Raw genomic sequence first — 20,244 nt, forward strand, 5'->3', positions numbered from 1 at the left:
CTGCCAAACGGGGTATAGAAGCGCACCGTTAAAGGTGCTCTAAGATTCAGATGTTCCAGCTCAGTAATTTTTCACTGAGTTCAGTATTTTTTCCATCTTTTTACTGAGTTTTCAACAGCAGATTTATCTCGGTACACTCGGTTATCGTACTTACCGTTCACCAGTAACGATCAGTAACTTTTGACAGTTTGTTATCTGAGCTCGGTAACTCGTTTTCAGAATAAATATCCGCAAAAGAAACAAGCGAGCGTACCGAGTTAAATCTGCTGTTGAGAACTCAGTAAAAAGATGGAAAAAAAAATACCGAGCTGATCTTAGTGTGTAATACAATAAATAGGATTTTCGGTCCATTTGAAAAGTTCGACGACAAAAATTCATCCGCACAAGCAGCTAGTGTGAACATGGCATTAGCTTTCCTGAGTGTCGGTCGACTTTTCTCTCAACCGAGTCCCTTTGGATTTATGCGTCAAAATTTATTTGTCCTTATCGAGAGGCGAACCATCCGCGAGCTCTTTGCGTGCACTTTCTTCCGCAAAAATTTCGTCGCAAAAGCAAACAAAACTATTAATAAACGACGCGATCGCGAACGGCAGTCCACGGGTTACCGTGCGGTGGTGAAAGATCCTGAAAACGGTTCCCCATTTCTTCCAGGTAGGTGCGCAAGCCCCAAAGCCGTCAAAATTAAGCCCCAGGCGGAGCAGCGGGCGGAAGAAAGGACGGAAAGAGAAAGTGTGTCGTCGTCTTCGGACACTTCATCGTCGTCTACTTCCGCCGGAGCGCTGCACCAAGTACCACCCGCCGCTGAAGATCCCTCCCAGCAACCAACGCTCGAAGATCAAGGCTGTTCGTCGCATCAATCCACGGTCCAGGAAGCCTACGCCAGCGCTAGCCCAAGCGATTCATTCCCGGTGATAGAAAACGAAGACGTAGTTGCTGTCGACGGTGCAGAAACCGCCCAGCCGGAAGCGGGCGAGGAGGGTACGCCCGTAAACGGCAGCGAACAGCCTCACCCGGACGAAGTCCCGCAGGACAGTAGTGCAAACTCCCGACAAGAGAACAACAACATGCCGGTTAGGGTCGACATTGTGCCGCCTCCGCCCAACAACTCGAAACAGTTGGGCGTCACCAAATCGCTCCTCTACAACGGATCCAAATTCCGAGGGTTCCAGAAGTCGAAGGGCAACTCGTACGAAGTGGAAGTCGTGCTGCAGGTGAGTTTCGATCGAAGGGCAAAATAATAGCACTGTGTGTGGGATTTAACACTGGCGTTGCCGAGTATGAAAGGCCAATTTCATCTTCAGAGATGAAAGGCGATGTTACTGCACAGCTGATGGCGCAATCGAGAAAGTCTGACTTGGCTCAGCGCATTTGTTTTTTATGTATACAGTAAAAAGCAAAAAGCGTATTATATCCCATTAACAATAGATAGGTAGGCATCTTTTGATGATGCATTTGCAACTCGTCGTTGCAAGGGTGATCATGAGCGTCACTAACAAGGATTCAATGCATTGTAATTATGGCTAGTTTCCACTTCGTAAATATTGTGCAAAAGCATAGGATACCGGTAATGTTCAAGTAATGATTCCGCTACACGGACCCGTAGCGGAAGCTGTTAATTCCTCTGGGGATTTCTCCAGGAGAGGTATTACTTTGTTTCCTCTTGGAGATTGCCTCTGGGAATTCCTCTAGGCTTTTCATTTGGGTATATATAAATTCAGGAGATCCCTCCAGGAGTTCCTTTAGTGTTGTTCCTCTGAATTTTCCAGATATTCTTTGTGGAGATTCCTCGAGGGTTTTGAGGAATTTGGTGATTATAGAACAAAGCCACACCGCTGAAAAGTTTATCGATTGGTCAGCGCTGGTGGTGACCAATCGATCAACTTTTCAGTGCAATCCGTCATTTGGTTCTTCGCCATATCTTCACTTTAATGAATTATTTAGGATCTTTCCAGGAATTCCTCCTTGCGATTTCCAGTACCTGCTTAAAATTCCTCCAGGAGATCTTTGTTTCGTTTCGGTATTCCTCCATGAATACTTCTAGACATATTTTTAGTTGTTCCTTCTGATGATTGCTCTAGGAATTTCCAAGAATTATTTTCTGAGGGCTCTACCAGGGGTCGAATTCGAAATCAACCTGTAATTCCCTCTGGGAATTCCTTCGAGAGTTCCTATCCGAATTTTTTTTTATTAGGCAACGTCCATTATGCTTTTTTGCATGAAAATGCGATTTTTTTTGTATGGGCTGTAACGCTCGGCCATACTCTCCCCTCATTCTGGAGTGTTACGTAGTTTGTGAACGGCAAGAGTTTCCTCTAAGGATTCTTCCAAAAGAAATTCCTTATCCGGTAATTTCTCCAAAAGCACACTTTCAGCACAGACAAACAGACGTAACATTCTTCGAAAGGGCTTGGCACATGCCGATGAATTTGAATTTCATTTGATTTCCGCGATCCTTCCACCAGAAGCGGTAGTGTTCGATCGCTTTGACGTTTGCTAGTGTACAAATTGTGTAGTAGTGTGCGTGTTGGCAAACGTTAAATCGCAATCCATCATGGCGAACAGTGTTTCGCGCGGTTATACCAACGTGTTCATGAAAAAGACATCGGTCAAAAAAGTTTGAATGAGCTTCCCTTAAGGTGAAACGGGACGCCGTGTTATTTTTGCTATCTTGCCTCTCTTTCTAACAATTTGCCTCGCGATTTTGAAGATGGTAATCTCGAGTTCTATCGCACTGAAGATGCTGAAAAACAATCAGCATATGCACTGCAAGTGAGCATACACAGTGATTGGTTTTTGTTGCAAAATATGAAGTAGAATCTGAGATTACCATCTTAGTAGCAACAGAGCAATGGCGGATATTTCCCCGACCGTCCCGTCCGCCCTTAAGAGTTACGTCTGTTTGTCTGTGCTTTCAGGATTCCTTCAAGAATTCCATCTGAATTTCAATCCATTCTCTACAAAAAATCCTATAGTTTGGGCTGAGGATTCGTCTTTAATTCCTGTTGAAAGTTCCCGCAGGAGTTCTTTTGGGGGATTCCTGCCAGAGCAGGAGTTATTTTGGAAATCCCTCCTGGAATGTCTCCGACAATTCCTGCAGGTGTTCTTTCGAGTATTCCTCCAGAAGTTCCGTAAAAAGTTCCTCCGGGAATTCCTCTAGGAGTTTATCGTAAAAGTTCTCACGGAAATTACTCCGTAAGTTCCTCCGGGAATTCCTCCAGGAGTTTCTCCGGAATTTCCACCACGAGTTCCTCTAGGAGCTCCTCCGGCAATTCCTCCATGAGTTGCTCCGTAAATTTATCCAGAAATTGCTTCAAGAATTCCTCGAAGAGTTCCTCTGAGAATTCCTCCAGGAGTTCTCATCGAGAATTCCTCCAGGAGTTCTCATCAAGAATTCCTTCAAAAGTTCCTCCAGGATTTTTTCAAGAAATTGCACATGGAGTTTATCCTAGGAGTTCTTTCGGAAATTCCTCCAGGAGTTCCTCCAAGAATTCCTCCAAGATTTCCACCGGGAATTCCACCAGAAGATCCCCCGACAATTCCTTCAGGAGTTGCTCTGGATATTTTTTCAGAAGTTGCTTCAAGAATTTCCTCCTCTGAGAATTCCTCCAGGAGTTCTTACCAGGGAGTTTCCCTGGAGATTTCTCCAGGAATTCTTTCGGAAATTCTTGTAGGAGTTCCTCCAGTAATTCTTCCAGGGAGATTTCCAGGAGTTCTTCAGGAATTCCTCCAGGAGTTTCTATGAGAATGTCTCAAGGAGTTCCTACGGGAAATTCCCACAGGAGTTTCTCTGGGAATGGGGCACGTTCGGTGTAGTACTAGATTTGTAGTAATGAGCTGAATTTTTGTATGGTGAGAAGGTCAATTCTCCGTTTCTGCAAAGAAATGGTGCAAAGAGCGTGGGTATTATAATTCCTTGCCTAATTTGATGCTGTCTGAGCAAAACTTTGGATAACTATGGTGTTTATGTTGCTGTAGTGTCTACCTAATGGTTGTGTGCATAGGATATCTACCTACATGAAATACTATTCATTGCAGTACCTAAATGTCCAGGTATGATTAATTATGTCTACCTAAGGTAGTACAAATACGTGTGGTCATTGGACCACACAGCAGAGACTGCACAAGCCTTGGACTTGTCAACATCTTTAATATTCTTCTTTTGAAGGATATAAAAGTTGCAAGAAATGGAGAAAACAACAACACTGTTGCCCAAAGTTTTGCTCAAACAGCATCAAATTAGGCAAGGATTCATAATACCCACGCTTTTTGCACCATTTCATTGCAGAAACGGAGAATTGACCTTCTCACCATACAAAAATTCAGCTCATTACTACAAATCTAGTACTTCACCGATCTGTGCTATTCCCCCGTAAATTTCTTCAGAAGTTTCTCCGGCAGTTTTTCCATAAGTTTTTCCGGGAATTCCTTCAGAAGTTCTTCTGTATATTACTCCAGGAATTGTACCTGGAGTTCTTATAAGAAATTTTCCTAGAATTTCTTAATTATCCTTTTGCATCACGTTGGGAGCAGCCCAAATGTTAAAGGAGGATTAAGGAAATCTTCTAGAAGATGTTTTGGAAAATTTTTCAGGAGTTCCTCCGGGATTTTTTTTCAGGAGGTCCTCCGGGGAATTTTCCAAGAGTAGGAGTTCCTCCACGAATTTATCCAGCAGTTCCTCCGGGAATTCTTGCTGGATTATCTCCGAGAATGTCCCGGGAATTCCTGTAGGAGATCCTCCGGCAATTGTTCCAAGAGTTTTTATAAGAGGTCTTCTGAAATCTTCCTGGAATTCCTCCTGGAGTTCCTTTGGGAATTCTTCCATGAGTTTCTCTGAGAATTCCTTATGTTGTTCCTCAGGGAATTCCTTCAGGAGTTGCTCTGAAAAAAAAAAATCAGTAATTTATCTTAGAATTCCCCTAGAAGTTTCCTCGGGAATTTTTCCGAGAATTCCTTGGAAAATTCCTTCAGGAATTTCTCCGAGAATTCCGGGAAGTCCTTCAGGAGTTCCTCAGGGATTTTTTCAAGGAGTTCCTCTGAGAATTCCTCCAGGAGTTCCAGCGAGGATTTCTTCACGATTTCCCGCTGGGAATTTCTGCATGAGTCCTCGCTGATAATGATTCCTTGAGGAGTACTCGCTGAGGATCCCTTTATAAATTATCGATGGGGGGATGCCTCCAGGAGTTCCCATTGAGAATTCTTCTAAAAGCACCCACTGTGGGAGCGGGAACTCCTAAGGAATCTTCAGCGGGAACTCGTGGAGGAACCCCAGCGGCAACTTCTAGAGGGAATCCTCGAAATATCCCTCAGCGAGAACTCCTGGAAGAACCTCAGCATGAATCTCCAGCGGGAATTCCCGGAGGAACTTTTATCTGTATTAACGAGATTTTAACCCTAGGCCAGTTCAAGACCCACGCTTCTTCGAAGGAAGAACTGACATTTTGTGAGTATGTCGGAAGCGGGATTCGATCCCACGTTTTCGACGTGAAAGGCATGCGATTTAACCATCACACTAGGGCTGCTTCCTTCTAGAGAACATTCTAAAATACCTGAATTTCGACCAATTGGAGTTTTGCACGGGAATCCTACAGGTTTTTTTTTGCAAAAGTTTTTCCGGTATTGCTTACAGAATCTCGCGGGGTTTTCCTTAGATATTTTATAAATTTCTTCCAGTGTTCTTATTGGAATTTCCCCAGGTGATCTTTCTGGGATTTTTTTTTCATAGTTTCTGCAAGAATTTTTCCTGAGAATACTACCCAAGTAACCACGGTGCTGAAGCCTTATTGCATGCAGATATACGGTGTATTTAGAGCAATCATTACTTTACATGCAAACTTAAGGTTGATTTAAAGTGGAAGTGGGCAATAATAGAATCAAATTAAGATTATACTGGTATAATCTTGAAGCAGTCGCATAATTGCCCATTTCCACTTTAAATCAACTTTAAGTGTGCATGTAAAGTAATGATTGCTCTAAGTACACCGTATATCAGCATGCAATAAGGCTTCAGCACCGTGGTTACTTGGGTAGGTACTAGATTCTTTACGACTTTTTTGCAGATGTGCCTCCCTGGATTTCATCTGAAGTTTGTCCTGTAATTTCTTCAAGAAATTTTCGTGAGCTTCCTTTTACATTTTCCGTAGGACTTTTCTCCAGAAATATTTCTCAAAGGTTCTTGTGGGATTTCTCTTGGAATTCACTTAGAGTTTCTCTCGATACTTCTCTCAGAAGATTTCCTCCTTTGTTGCTCCTGGAATGTCTCTCAGAGTTTTCTGGATTTATCCTAATTTTTTTAGGTGTTCCGTCGCGAAATTCTCTTGAAGTTCCAGTGGCAAGTCCTGATCCGATGGGATTTTCCCTAGAAACTCCACTGGGAATGTCTCTACGAATTCCATCATGAATCGCTAATGTCGTTTTCGTTTTTGTGACGGTGCTACACTGCTTCGTGCTACACTTTTCACTGCTCCGTATTTTCCTCCATAAGTTTCTTGAAGAATTTCTACAGGAGCTCCTCTGAGAATTCCTTCAGGAGTTCTTGCGGGAACTCCTTCAGGACTTCCCACCGGGAAATCCACCAGAAGTTTTGTTTTATTCTTTAATCACTTAATCGAATTTTTAGCTCTTTTATCCACTAGCTCTGGCTAGTGCTTCCTTTGCCTCCTCCTCTCCTCTTCTTGGCGTAACGTCCTCACTGGGACAAAGCCTGCTTCTCAGCTTAGTGTTCTATGAGCACTTCCACAGTTATTAACTGAGAGCTTCCTCTGCCAATGACCATTTTGCATGTGTATATCGTGTGGCAGGCACGAAGATACTCTATGCCCAAGGAAGTCAAGGAAATTTCCTTTACGAAAAGATCCTGGACCGACCGGGAATCGAACCCGTCACCCTCAGCATGGTCATGCTGAATACCCGTGCGTTTACCGCCTCGGCTATATGGGCCCACTTTGCCTCAGTTATTCTTATTCGCATGTGACTTCCGATTATCTGATTTTTTCCACCGAATAGGCTCAATTTGACCATGTATTTTTTTCTCTCTCCCTCTATTTCGCAGCATGTGGACGAGGCCAACTCATACCTTTGCGGTTACCTCAAAATAACTGGACTGACCTTCGAGTTCCCCACGCTCACGACGTTCTTCGATGGGGAGATTATTTCTAAGAAGTATCCCTTTCTCACCCGAAAGTGGGACGCCGACGAGGAAGTCGATCGAAAGCATTTTGTGAGTATTCATACATACTTTTCTTGGAACGACATCACTAACTGGTATGTTTCGCAGGGTAAGTTTGCCGCTTTCGTGGACTACCAGAAGAACTTCAACTCGGACGACTTCGACTACGAAGCCCTGCAGAAAAGCGACTACGTGTTCATGAGATGGAAAGAACACTTCCTGGTATGAGGATTGATCTGTGTCTGTGCAGTAGCGTAGATCTAAATATCCAAACCAAATGTTTCTCTGCAGGTACCTAATCATAAAATAAAGGACATCAACGGGGCTTCGTTTGCCGGGTTTTACTACATCTGCTTCCAAAAGTCGCGAGCGGTAATGGAAGGATACTATTACCACAGGACGTCCGAATGGTAAGTAAAATCTTCGCATATTGTTTCGGCTCACGTACTTTGTCTAACAATAACATTCTACCTTCAAGGTATCAATCACTCACTCTGGAACACGTACCCGAGTCGTGCATTCAGATCTACGAATTCAGATAAGTATATACTTTAGAGGGTCGAGATTTCCAAACTACAAATTACACAAGCAAAGCAAAATTCAACATCACCTGCTAGGTAGATTGAAAACAATCATTACCTAATCTATAATAGCTTTTATTTGGTCACTCCGCTGATGTTATGCAATCAAGCAGTAAATTTCCCCAACAAACACGAAATCTACAATCGTGCCAGTAAGTTAACGTTCACGATACCTACATCACGTATGTAACTGAAAAATACTTTACACGTAAAATCTTAATTGAGTTCTCTGGTAGAGCAGCCGCAAGGTAGCGCCAAGTCACTGACTGTTAGTAACACTAAATATGATTTGAAATACTTGACCTGCGTCTGAAGCAAATATCGATACAAATAACTAGACCATGTTTTTAAATAGCGATTATTAACTTTCTCGATAGTTGGAGCATAACTTTTTTCGACTTTTACTGCTTATTAGTGTACGGAGCAACATCGTCAGTAGCAAAACACTAGTGCAAAGGAAACGATGTTGCCAAACAGCAGGACTACATGCATAAACTAGAATATTAAAGAATAAAAGCGTTTTTTCGTCCCAAAAAGAAGCAAAAAATAATCAAGCTAATAATTAAACCCTATTATACTAAAATAGAATACAAAGCACTACCTGAATGCCATGTTATTAACTTTATGGATTATTTAATATGTAATTTTGTATCAATGTACGCAAAGAGAAGAAACAAAAAAAAAATGGAACGAACGTTACACAGCAAAATCGATTAAACGGAGGAAAAACGCAAAGAAATGACAAAAGACTATCATACGAGAAAGAAGAACCATCGAGCGAGTCAAAGGAAGTAACATTTCCCGCGCAATATTTAAACTTCATTAAGTTAGAAATTGACACAAACCCATCTTCTCAAAGCAAAAAAAAAAAACGGAGTAACAATCGTTGTAGCAGGAGTCACACAAATAGCTGCAGAATAGCTTTACAAAACCATCATCAGGTTTAGGATTGAGCAATTCGAAGAATGCGCCCACTACTGACTGGGGGTGGGGCGAGCACGTAACGAGCGAGTGGAGCTGTTATCGAACCAGCGCTGGCTGACGCTGGCTGGTTTGAAGACATGATGTGTAAAAAAATGATATTGACGAGATGATAACGGACGACGTGTAATGATAACGAACTACCTAATTCCATATATTCAAAAGCTGTTTGGGTCAAAAGGTACGTATATATTTTCAATAAAAAAAATTAATCGCACCCAATAGTGTGCGCAAGACACATTCGTAGGTTGTTCAGAGATGTTTAGATTGCTGGGAAACAAGATCCGAATTCCTCTCCTCTCGCCTTCCTAGGCTAGATCAATACATGTAAGATAACAACACATTCTCTTAGGAAAACGATGTACCTAATGTCAAGCCGAAAACTAACTAACTAAACTAAAACTAACTGATGTGTCGCAAGTTGCGGGGTTTCGAATCACTCAGAACAGCCCAAGAAACAGTACTAGCTGAACAACAGTTTCTTAAGCTAAAATTAGCTTAACCCTTTGAAACCGGAATTTTTCCAAGCGTTATTATGGAGTTTTTCTACGTTTTTCTGTAGTTTTGGTGGTCAATGGCATAAAAACGGTAGAATATAATGCAGAATATTTTTTCTGGATATCCTAGGTCATCCAAAATATTCTTGAGTTGAGTCGGGTGTAACGGTAACTTTTATCATTATACAAAGCAACAATTTGTAATCCATCATATTCAGTAAGTCTTCTGAAAGGTTAATAGACAATATCAGATCAGTCGGGATATCCTAAGTCGTCCAGACTGTTCTTGAGATAAGATCCTAAAGTCAACGGGTGTAACGGTAACTTCTTTCATTATACAAAGCTACGATTTGTAATCTATCATGTCCAGTCTGAAAGTTCAATAGAAAGTATCAGATAATTCGGGATATCCTAGGTCATCCAAACTGTGCTTGAGATAAGATCCTAAAGTCTATTGGTGTATGGGTACATTTTTCATTATACAAAGCTGCGGTTTGTAATCTATCATGTCCAGGAACTCTTACAAAAGTTAAATAGACAGTATTAGATCAGTCGGGATATCGTAGGTCATCCAAACTGTTCTTGAGTTAAGATCCCAAATTGCACGGGTGTAACAGTAACTTCTTTAATTATACAAAGCTACGATTTGTAATCTATCATACCTAGTAAGTCTTCTGAAAAGTTAATAGACGATATCTGATTAATCGCGATATCCTAGGTCATCCAAACTGTTCTTGAGTTTGTATCATAAAGTCTACGGGTGTAACGGTAACTTCTATCATTATACAAATCAACAATTTGTAATCCATCATGTTCAGTATCTGAAAGGTTAATAAACAACATCAGATCAGTAGGGATATCCTAGATCATCCAAACTGTTCTTGATTTTAGATCCTAAAGTCTGCGGGTGTAACGGTAGCTTCTTTCATTATACAAAGCTACGATTTGTAATCTACACAGATCGAAAAAAGAGTGTAAAATTCTGTCACATATGATGCACATGACTGGAGCGCGGGATATCACAGAAGTTTACATGACGTGTAAATCTCATTATTTTTATCGGTGTATTATGTCCAGGAAGTCTTCTGAAAGTTCAATAGACAGTATTAGATCAGTCAGGATATCCTAGGTCATCCAAACTGTTCCTGAGTTTAGATCCTAAAATCTACGGGTGTAATGGTAACTTTTTTCATTATACAAAGCAAATAAAGATAAATCAATCAATCAATACGATTTGTAATATATCATGTTACAAACTGTTCTTGAAATTAGATCTTAAAGTCTGGTGGTGTAACCGTTACTTCTTTTATTAAAAGCTGTAATCTATCATGTCCAGTAAATTTTTAACAACTACGCTTCATAACAGTAAGGAAGCCCATAATATCCCTAAAATATATAACAACGCTTATTGTTCCTCTAACTACTTTGGTAAGTACAGTGGATTATGTAAGTAACACTACTTAACGTAGTGGCAAAAGCTATTATCACAAGTGTAGACCTGAAGCTATGGTCTTCGGAGCAGTGTTGTTGATCTGCAATATCTCAAAACTATCTTGAAATGACTCATGATATGCAAGGGGGATTACTCTTGAAATCTCAAATATTATTTAGAGACACTACACAGCGTAACAAAAAACAACTTTTGATCTGTCTCAAGAGCAAACTTATGTGTCTCTAATAGATTTTGGGCCGCTGAATCCGAATCCGATTTGCTCCAGCACGTCACAATTTTGAGCTATACCTCAATTTATAGGGCAAAATATGCGATTTTGTGCTTTCTTAACTGCCGGCCAAAGATGGAAATATATTTTTTAACCAATCAAAGCATAAATTGGTCAATTAACATCTAAACTAACGACTCATGCAAAATATTTCGTTCTACCAAATCAAATTTGATAGATTTAAGCATTTCAAGTCAGTATGTAAACTTGCATGCAACTTTTGGAGGGTGACTTGTATGGGAAATATTCAACATACCATAAATCGCTTAAAACTATCAAATTCGACTTGGTAAAACGAAATATTTTGCATGAGTCGTTAATTTAGATGTTAATTGACCAATTTATGCTTTGATTGGTTAAAAAATATATTTCCATGCTTAATGGCTTGCAGTCAAAAAAGCCCAAAATCGCATATTTTGCCCTATAAATTGAGGTACAGCTCAAAATTGTAACGTGCTGGAGCAAATCGGATTCGGATTCAGCGGCCCAAAATCTATTAGAGACACATAAGTTTGCTCTTGAGACAGATCAAAAGTTGTTTTTTGTTACGCTATGTAGTGTCTCTAAATAATATTTGAGATTTCAATAGCTTCACGGACACAGCAGATTATGCTATGTTATTATTTATGGTGAAAACACAAAGTTTTTCTTGAAGATTTGAAGGACTTCATTATACACAGACAGTTTGGGCGAACCTGAATGTCTCAAAGGTTTATAATAAAAAAGTAGCCTTCAGATTGGTCCAGTAACCACGGATAAATATGCAACGTTACTCAGTATAGCAGATATGGCTGTTGTTACGAGTGTAGACCTGAAGTCCTGAACTCTAAGGTAGTTTGGCTGACCTGGAATATCCCTGTAGTGTCTATAAATGGCATTTGAGATTTCAAGAGCTTCGCGAATCCCAACAGATTATGCAATAATTACAATTTATGGCGAAAACACATAAAGTTTCTCTTGTAGATTTGATGGACTTCATAATAGAACAGTTTGGACGACCCTGAAACTAATAAGCTGGTAGACTTCAGGTTGCTCCAGTAACTGCGGTTCATTATGCAGTGTTACTCAGTATAACAGATATGGCTACTGCTACGAGTGTAGATGTGAAGTTCTGAACTCCAAAATAGTTTGGCTGACCTGTTGTGTCTCTAAATGACATTTGAGATTTCAAGAGCTTCGCGGATCCCAGTAGGTTATGCAATGCTATTATTTGTGGCGAAAATACATTCTGTTATTCTGTTATAATCAACGCACCCCCTGGCCGTGGCCAATCTGCGTTGTTTCGCTGGGCGATACGTCTACCAGTAGACTTGTATCTGCCCTATGCTAAACCAATTAGCATATCAACTCCATTCCACTGATGAGTAGGCTCGAATGTCCCGCCCCTCCCTATAACCCATAGGGGGAAATAAGGAGTTTCCAGTTTCAAGTATTGTATTGATTATGACACCAACTCTTTCTATTCCTTGGGAAAAAAATCACTAGAATTGGATTATCAGACTACTATTAATAATGAACATAATTAAGATACAAGTTTATATACACAATTGTAAAAGCAGTGTTAGATACTTTGAAGTGAATTGAAAAATGTGAATAAGATAAATTGTAAACTATTTCGCGGCGTCACGAATGCTTCAATAGTGTCATAAATAAAGGCGCAAACAAACAAATAATTGATATTGAAGTATGCATATTGCATTATCTATTAGCAAAGTAGTAGTGTTCCCGATCGTCAGAACAAACACCGTTCTTTCAGTTGCAAACTTAGCAGCTACAAAGCTGTAATTTTTTTTAATCAAATTCAGTCGGTTGGTCGGTTGTCAGTAAACAGTTAATAGTAAATACTTACAATTTCAGTATTTTTCGGTCACTTTTCTGGTGTGTCGGTAACCGGGAATAACGTGGTACAATCTACAGAATTCATTTCAGGTTATAATACAGACTCGACAATGATTAGCAATTCTATACAAAACGTACCTTGACTGACTGGAATTTTCACTTATTGTGCGGTGCTGACTGTAGCCGCAAAACTGATACAATTTATCACTATATACAAAGAAATGAATTCAGTATAAATAATCTAACTACTAGTTCACAAAACTTACTGTAAATACTCGAAATAATCCACTTAATTTACAACTTATTCGCTTCAAATGCTATCTCACTGTGTACAATGGATACTCTGAATGAATCTGTCTGTCTTTGTTCTGTCTGCTGTTGTCCGAACTGTCAGTCCACTCGGTGACAACCGCTCAGTTGCGAGGGAACGGACGGTGGTTTCACCGTCGTTTCGCGGTCAACAGTGTTGCCGGTAACATTCCCCGCCCCGTGAACCACTTCCGTTTCCGGTGCGACTCCATCCGCCTTCTGGTCATTGCTAGCAACATCCAGGACTGCTAACTTCACTGCTGGCCGGGCGAAGACTCCTCGAGCTGTCTGTACTACTGCACGTCGAACTTGGCCTGATTTGTCCGGAAAGACCTCCAAAATCCGTCCTCTTTCCCAACTATTCCGTGTCTGCTCATCTATTATCACGACTAAGTCACCAGGCTCCAACGGCTTCACTTTCTCAAACCACTTCGTCCTCCTTGTTAGCATCGGCAAATACTCCAACACCCATCTGCGCCAGAATTCGTCAACGATGTTCCTAGCGACTGACCAGCTGTCTCGAAGACTGACTGACTGATCGACTGTAGGCTGCTTTATGCCGCTCGAACCGTACAGCAAGAAGTGATTCGGAGTGAGCGCTTCTAGATCGGCTGCTTCTAAGGGAACGTAGGTCAGTGGACGACTGTTAACGATCCCCTCTGCTTCCAGCATTATGGTTTCGAACACCTCGTCACTCGGATGATGCGGACTGTCGGATATTGCTGCCATTGCTACTTTTACAGACTTCACCATCCGCTCCCACGGTCCTCCCATGTGCGGAGCTGCAGGAACGTTGAAGTGCCACTGCGTACGGGCGTTAGTAAACGTAGCCGCACAATCCTCGTTGATGGTTCTAATCCTCTGAATCTCCTCTGACAACTGACGACTGGCTCCCACAAAGTTGGTACCGTTGTCCGAGAATACTTCCAGCGGAGCTCCTCGCCGATTAACAAAACGCCTGAACGCCATTACGCAAGACTTCGTTGACAGACTGTGTGCTAGCTCCAGATGAACTGCTCGAACTGTGAGGCACGTGAACAAACAGGTCCACCGTTTCATAATACTGCGACCGACTTTCACTTCGAAATGACCCAGGTAGTCAACGCCGACGTACGTAAACGGACGAATGAAGGGAGTCAAACGAACCTTCGGAAGCGGTCCCATCATCGGTGGAACTGGTGCTGCTTTCTTAATCTTGCAGTACTGACAGCTACGACATACGCTCCGCATTACTGTTCGCATCCTCGGAATGTAGAACCGTTGCCTCAATTCGTTGCACACTGTCTCGGTGTTCGCGTGCAGGAACTGCTGGTGGAAGCTGAGCACAACGAGGTATGTGATTCGATGATTTCTCGGCAACACGACTGGATGCTTCGCTTCGTATGGAATCGATGGAGCTTGCCCGATTCTACCGCCAACTCGTAGAACTCCTCTCTCGTCCAGGAATGGAGACAACGCACGAATAGGACTGATTTTCGCTACACTTTGTCCTTCGCGCAACAGCTGAACTTCTTCCGGATACTCCTGCGCTTGAGCCTGCCGCCATAGTGTTTCCTCTGCTTTCGCGAACTCACTTTGGCTGAGTATTTTGAGCGACCTTGTCCCGCTTGTCAGGTGCTTCCATGCTGCTACAGCTCGGTGGACGCATGCTGTCGCTCGTAATAGTCTGTTCCAGTTAGAAAAACGCTGTGCGTCTACCACTTCCTCTACTGTTCGGTGTACGGCAACGAGGCGAATTTCTTCAGTCGTCACATCTGCTTCCGCTGTATCTCCTGGCCGTTCCGTAGGCCACTGACTTTCTGGATCTTGCAGAAATGCAGGACCCTGATACCAACGGCAATCTGGGTCGAATGAAGGCCCTCCATTCCATTTCGTGGCATCGTCCGCAACATTTTCGCGAGAAGGAACGTAGCGCCATTCATCCACACTGGTTAACGACAGGATTTCGCCAACCCGGAAAGACACGAACTGATGATACCGACGACTATCGGAGCGAAGCCAAGCAAGAACTGTTGCTGAATCTGACCAAAGGAAACGTCTGTGGGTATCGATGCTAAGGGCTGAGCAGATGTTCTGTAATAGACGGGAACCCATCATGGCAGCCTGAAGCTCCAAACGTGGGATGGATAGCGTTCGTAGAGGTGCAACTTTTGTCTTTGCTGCAATCAACGAACACTGACTCTCTCCGTCCACCGTCGTTCTAAGGTAAGCCACACACGCACAAGCTGACACGCTCGCATCTGTGAACACATGGACCTGAATATCGCTGACTTGCTGCGGACAGAAATCCTTGAAGAAGCAGCGAGGAACGTTCACTTCGTTGATCTGCCGGTACTGTTCGATCCACCCTATCCAAAGCTCACGTGGCTGCTCTGCAATAGGCTCGTCCCAGCTAGTACCTGTTCGCCAAATCTCCTGCATCAGGATCTTCCCTTGGACGACGAAGTGTGCAATGAATCCTAAGGGGTCGTAGAGCTTCATCACAATACGCAGGACTTGTCGCTTCGTTGGTGCTGCCCAATCGGCACCTAATAAGTAGAAAGAGTTGGGTGCCTGATAATAAATTGTTGTACTTATCTTGTGTGTTTCGGACAAGTCCCGTGTGTTGGCCATTAGGACACTTCTTGCTTCAAAACGGTCGTTTCTGGAATGGGAAGAGAATAATTGGCCGCACAACTCCGCAAATGGGCGGCCCGCACATATTAGTATAATGTTGCAATGATTGAAAATAATAGATTATAATTGTTAATCTATATGAATACTGCTACTAGTTCAGGTTTCTCACCCTCCACGACTCTCTAGATACTGTTATAGCGTGTTTGTTGTAAATTTGGTAATAAGTGAAGCCTCCAGAAATTCAAAATTTCATGTAGCGAAGATCTTGAGTGGATAGCATTCATTGATAATGATAGTGATTATTTTAATATGGCTTAACAAAAATTACTATTCAAATATTTTAAATCGGATTCGTCAATAAAATTATTGTTCATAAAATAATTAGCCATGCGAATAATAACATGATACAAGAGCTCTCGTGTTTTAATCAATGCTGTCATACTATCTAGCAAATCTTACAAAGAGGATTGAGGAAGTTATATAGATATTGGTTATATGAACTACTACTATTTACTAAACATCTTCAAATGGATAGTGTAACTACAGAAGAGTAAGCGGTATTTGTATTATTGAAGTGATATACCCAATGGGTGCCCCTGAAATAAAAATCGATTAATTTGATTCAACTAGGAGTTCGTTCATAAATCATATATACTTCATGAGGAGAGGCAAAGTTGTAACTTCATGCAATTTTGGTTTAGCATGGACAAAATTTTAAGAGGGATCGGTCTATATGTTTATGAACGGTCTCTAATATATGGATTTGCAGCATAGCTGAGCCTTTCCGTCATAAGACTGACGAAAACCAATAGTTTGTAATGAAATTGTCCGCGTGGATTTGTAGTACTGAATCAATTGCTCGACATGACCCTATGTCTCACATACGATTATGCTAATGACTCATTAAAAGATTAAAATCTGATACTCATCTCATGTTTGTCTTCAAAACCTTGTCATATTTAGAAAATGTATGCTTTTAAGGTTTAGCTCTTAAGCTATCTTAATAATTTTACTATTTACTGACTAGATAGCCAAAGTTAGAATTCACAGAGAATGAGATCATTTATAGTACTACAGCACCATAGGAGATCACTCACACTGCGTTTTCAAAGAACGGCATTTTGTTCTACTAATAACAAACAGATGCTACTGATCTCCCTTAGCATAGATCCGCAGCCCAATGCACGCGCCCTGTCGGATTTCATAAGCCTCGGAGATTATTAGCACCTTCAATGGTATTCCCATATACTATCCCACATTATTGTCCCATCAAGGGTCTGACTGGGCTCATAACCCCCCTCAGTGGTAATATTCTCACCAGCTTGGAATTATATTTTCCCGGTACATAAGTGATTTCGACAACATACACGCAGAAAAATGTCGCATATTTGAAACAAATGCATAACCACTTTGATTCAAATTCATTACTGTTTTTAAATCAAAGCAAATTAATATTTGATTCTAATACCAAGCGACTTTGATTCTAAAATAAATGTATTAGAAACAAAGTCGGTGTGTTTTTGATTTAAAAAAAGTAACTTCTTTGAAATAAATATAGCATTTTGCACATGTATATCCGCCGGCATTTTGTTTTTGTTGAAAAAATAAAAGACTCGCCGGACGAAATTGTTGAAATAGAGGTCGTAGTAAGAACACCAAAAACATTCAATTTGTTTTAAACATTTGATTTGTCGGATGACACAGTGACTGCCTTCTTTGGTAAGTACAATGAAGTGAAACTTATTGTTTATCTCCAAAATTCATATTTCTCCTTCTAAATACCGGCTACACAGCTAACCTGTTCAGCTTAAGGTGAATATATGACGAAGCCACACCTCAAATTTTCAAGAGCACGAGCTGAATGAACCAAACGACGGATTGCGCTGAAAAGTTGATCGATTGGTCACCACCGGGGTGTGACCAATCGATCAACTTTTCAGCGCAATCCGTGGTTTGGTTCATTCAGCTCGTGCTCTTGAAAATTTGAGGTATGGCTTCGTCATATAATGTCCTTAATCGAGCGCAAGGATCTCGAGGAACTCAATCTGTAGCTGTTTCTAGCGGATACGAAGAAAGTGCATGTTGCCGTAATGGAGAAAAGACCTGGTAAGCATCTACTGTTCATAAAGTTATGTTTACTAAAGAAATTCTGGTATTTTATTTTTGTTTCAAAGCAGAGGCGTCTCGTGACCCGTAAAGCTGACTGTGCACTTGAAAAGTTTTCACATGGAAACAGCAGGAACCTGAACTCCGCTAGACAAGCGAATCTATCGACGATTTCGTCGAGAAAACTGCCTTGTTGTTTCAATTGATGAAACAGAGGGTTTTCTACCGCCATCAGTTTAAGCCTCTTAGTCTTTGCTCGCTCATTGTAACTGAAGATAGGTTCTTATTCTTTTGAGATGGAAAAGCTCCTTCCAACGGCATCAGTTGTAGACGTAAGTGTTATTATCAGAGGAATAAGCAGATACGTTTCTGAGAAGACGTCTTCCAAATTGTTCTTAGCAAGTACCTTAGCTAACTCTGCGACTTTTTTCGTGTAAAACATTCTCAGCTTATTGGTCAGCTAGACTTTATCGAAATTTGGGAAGCGAGAGTAGACATTGCCCACCAATTGTTAACGGATTTTTTCGGAACTTCGAAGAATCCACTCAGAAGTGGATAAATGACACTGAAGAAGTGGAACACCCATTGCCCAATTATGGGTCACTCTGTAACTTTTACTAGTCAGTCTGTTCTCTATGCTATTCACATACAACTTAAATAAAATTGACCCATGTGAGTAACCCATGATAATGCTATGACTGTAGTCGAAACATGCGTATCTGTTTAAGGGCCCCAAGGGTAAGCATTAGAGGCCGGAATTAAAAGTAGGGGAACAGAGCCCAAAATGCCAAGATGGGGTAAAATGGCCCAACTCATAAAATCATTCCTGAATGGGACTTGATCATTAGTATTGGTGAATGGTGTCAAGATACGTTTATATCGAACATTCTTCTAGAAGCTAGGCCACGAAACCCACGAAAAATCTTTTGATTTCTCAATGAAAACTGGCAACTTCCGGTTTTTCGTGCTTGCAATTAAGGTTTTCTGGTGATTTTATTATCAGCCAAGTGTTTCCAACGAGATTGAGACTTGCGTGGAGACGCATGGTTGTTGATGTCTACGCTTTTCATGTTAGGGGTCGTTCAAATATTACGACCATCGTTTTGCGGGGAGGGGGGTAACACTCCATTTATTGAGTATACGAAAAAGCGGGACATAGGGGGGACAAAGGAGTCGGAAATGCCCGAAAACTGATGGACGTAATTTTTGAATGTTTTCATGAAGTGGCATCTTACCCCACGGCAGATGGTCGTTTTGCACCACTTCCGTTTTACGAATCAGTTTTTAAAGTCGCTAAATATCGATGAAAATACAATAATTTAGTGAATATTTTTGCTGAAGTATCGAGCAAATTTTGTCTAGTTGCTGTTACCACTTTGAAAGCCTAACAAATGAGACTAATTATCATTGAAAACGATGAAAGTTTGAAAAATGGCATTTTACCCCACTTGACCCTACAAATCTGAGTACACTCAATCGAAGAGGATATTCTACTTAGATGATTCGAGATGCGGTACAAGCTTTTCCTCAATCGACCGCCTGGCAAACGAATTGCGGGAGTAGATTGTCTACCATATCGCGCTCCATTTTCCTTTGAATGTTGCTAGAAAATGAAACCATACGCGACGCGCAACTAGTAGTGCATGAAAATGCCACCCATTCAGGTCCACCCAAAGGCATGCACGCATGCCAAAAGAGTGGATGGGCGGCCTCCGTTGAATGAGCCTCTGCACGAATTTGCCCTGTCCTGCTCGCTCCCACAGAAAATTTGAAAACAGTTTTCAAGTTTTCTGTTGGAGTGAGCAGTACGCCAGATTCGTGCAGAGGCTCATGGTATACAATTTGTATATATACAAGTTCTCTCGCTATGCTCTTTCGCCTCGCTCTCTTGCTGAAGCATAGGGAACTGCATGGAATCCTCTCCATCTCTTTCACTCTTACAGAAATCTTGTAAACAACAAGGCCAAGAAACGTCAAAATCCCATACAAATTCAAAACAGTGCGGTGCCCTATAATAGGGTATCGCGCCACTTGGGCGGTGGCTTCTATATTCGTCTGTTTTCCACTATAACTTAGTCAATTTTGAACCAATTGACTTGAAATGTTGTACACGGGTAGATATTATACCTATCTCACCATATTCCAAAAGTTGTGACAATTGGCTCAAATTTGACTGAGTTATAGTGGAAAACAGACGAATATAGAAGCCACCGCCCAAGTAGCGCGATTCCCTAGCTCAAATGCGACGTTGCCAAACTTAGCAGCTTCCCTGCGAGCGCAAGCTTGGTGTAAACAAACAATCTTTCCTTTCCTCCGCCACCGATGAGACCCTCGTCCATTGGAAGAAGTGCACAAAAATTTTACTAATACATTGCCAAAGCAGCACAGAACGGTCGCTTGTGTTCTTGTATGCATATACAGCGCTCCCG

General features: G+C 41.5%; 4 protein-coding genes across 7 annotated transcripts in view; 1 reads left to right on the top strand and 3 right to left on the bottom strand.

Moving 5' to 3' along the window:
- The window catches only part of LOC109405351 (solute carrier family 53 member 1-like), a 553,430-nt gene that overhangs the window by 69,358 nt on the left and 463,828 nt on the right, over nucleotides 1–20,244 (bottom strand). The gene's annotated exons all lie outside the window — the stretch shown is intronic.
- LOC109397815 (uncharacterized) lies at nucleotides 387–8,965 on the top strand. The gene is made up of 5 exons (XM_029853733.2): nucleotides 387–1,211; nucleotides 7,049–7,216; nucleotides 7,274–7,387; nucleotides 7,457–7,575; nucleotides 7,644–8,965. The coding sequence occupies exons 1-5, from the start codon at nucleotides 402–404 to the stop codon at nucleotides 7,705–7,707; spliced, it is 1,275 nt and encodes a 424-aa protein (XP_029709593.1). The 5' UTR covers nucleotides 387–401; the 3' UTR covers nucleotides 7,708–8,965.
- Nucleotides 12,668–14,130, bottom strand: LOC109403519 (uncharacterized). 4 transcript variants are annotated; one of them, XM_062843183.1, is made up of 4 exons: nucleotides 13,051–14,130; nucleotides 12,923–12,991; nucleotides 12,795–12,856; nucleotides 12,668–12,724 (listed from the first exon to the last, which is right to left on the bottom strand). In XM_062843183.1, exon 1 carries the CDS (start codon nucleotides 14,060–14,062, stop codon nucleotides 13,175–13,177), a length of 888 nt encoding a protein of 295 aa, XP_062699167.1. In that variant the 5' UTR covers nucleotides 14,063–14,130; the 3' UTR covers nucleotides 12,668–12,724; nucleotides 12,795–12,856; nucleotides 12,923–12,991; nucleotides 13,051–13,174. The 4 variants fall into 4 exon arrangements, with proteins under 4 accessions (XP_062699167.1, XP_062699166.1, XP_062699165.1 ...); XM_062843182.1 differs by having other exon boundaries at nucleotides 12,668–12,856; XM_062843181.1 differs by having other exon boundaries at nucleotides 12,668–12,991.
- On the bottom strand, nucleotides 14,092–15,574 carry LOC134288681 (uncharacterized). Its single transcript, XM_062854267.1, has 2 exons — nucleotides 14,168–15,574; nucleotides 14,092–14,115 (listed from the first exon to the last, which is right to left on the bottom strand). Exons 1-2 carry the CDS (start codon nucleotides 15,572–15,574, stop codon nucleotides 14,092–14,094), a joined length of 1,431 nt encoding a protein of 476 aa, XP_062710251.1.

Source organism: Aedes albopictus, chromosome 1, assembly GCF_035046485.1.
Source record: "Aedes albopictus strain Foshan chromosome 1, AalbF5, whole genome shotgun sequence".
NCBI lineage: Eukaryota > Metazoa > Arthropoda > Insecta > Diptera > Culicidae > Aedes > Aedes albopictus.

What these genes read in the sequence shown, in the direction of transcription:
- LOC109397815 (XM_029853733.2), top strand. Translation starts at nt 402, where the DNA reads ATGGCATTAGCTTTCCTGAGTGTCGGTCGACTTTTCTCTCAACCGAGT. An exon ending in AAGTGGAAGTCGTGCTGCAG is followed by an intron (nt 1,212 to 7,048) that starts GTGAGTTTCGAT and finishes TCTATTTCGCAG; the next exon opens with CATGTGGACGAGGCCAACTC. An exon ending in AAGTCGATCGAAAGCATTTT is followed by an intron (nt 7,217 to 7,273) that starts GTGAGTATTCAT and finishes TATGTTTCGCAG; the next exon opens with GGTAAGTTTGCCGCTTTCGT.
- LOC109403519 (XM_062843183.1), bottom strand. Translation starts at nt 14,062, where the DNA reads ATGGCGTTCAGGCGTTTTGTTAATCGGCGAGGAGCTCCGCTGGAAGTA.
- LOC134288681 (XM_062854267.1), bottom strand. Translation starts at nt 15,574, where the DNA reads ATGAAGCTCTACGACCCCTTAGGATTCATTGCACACTTCGTCGTCCAA. An exon ending in TGGGTCATTTCGAAGTGAAA is followed by an intron (nt 14,116 to 14,167) that starts GTCGGTCGCAGT and finishes CGTGCCTCACAG; the next exon opens with TTCGAGCAGTTCATCTGGAG.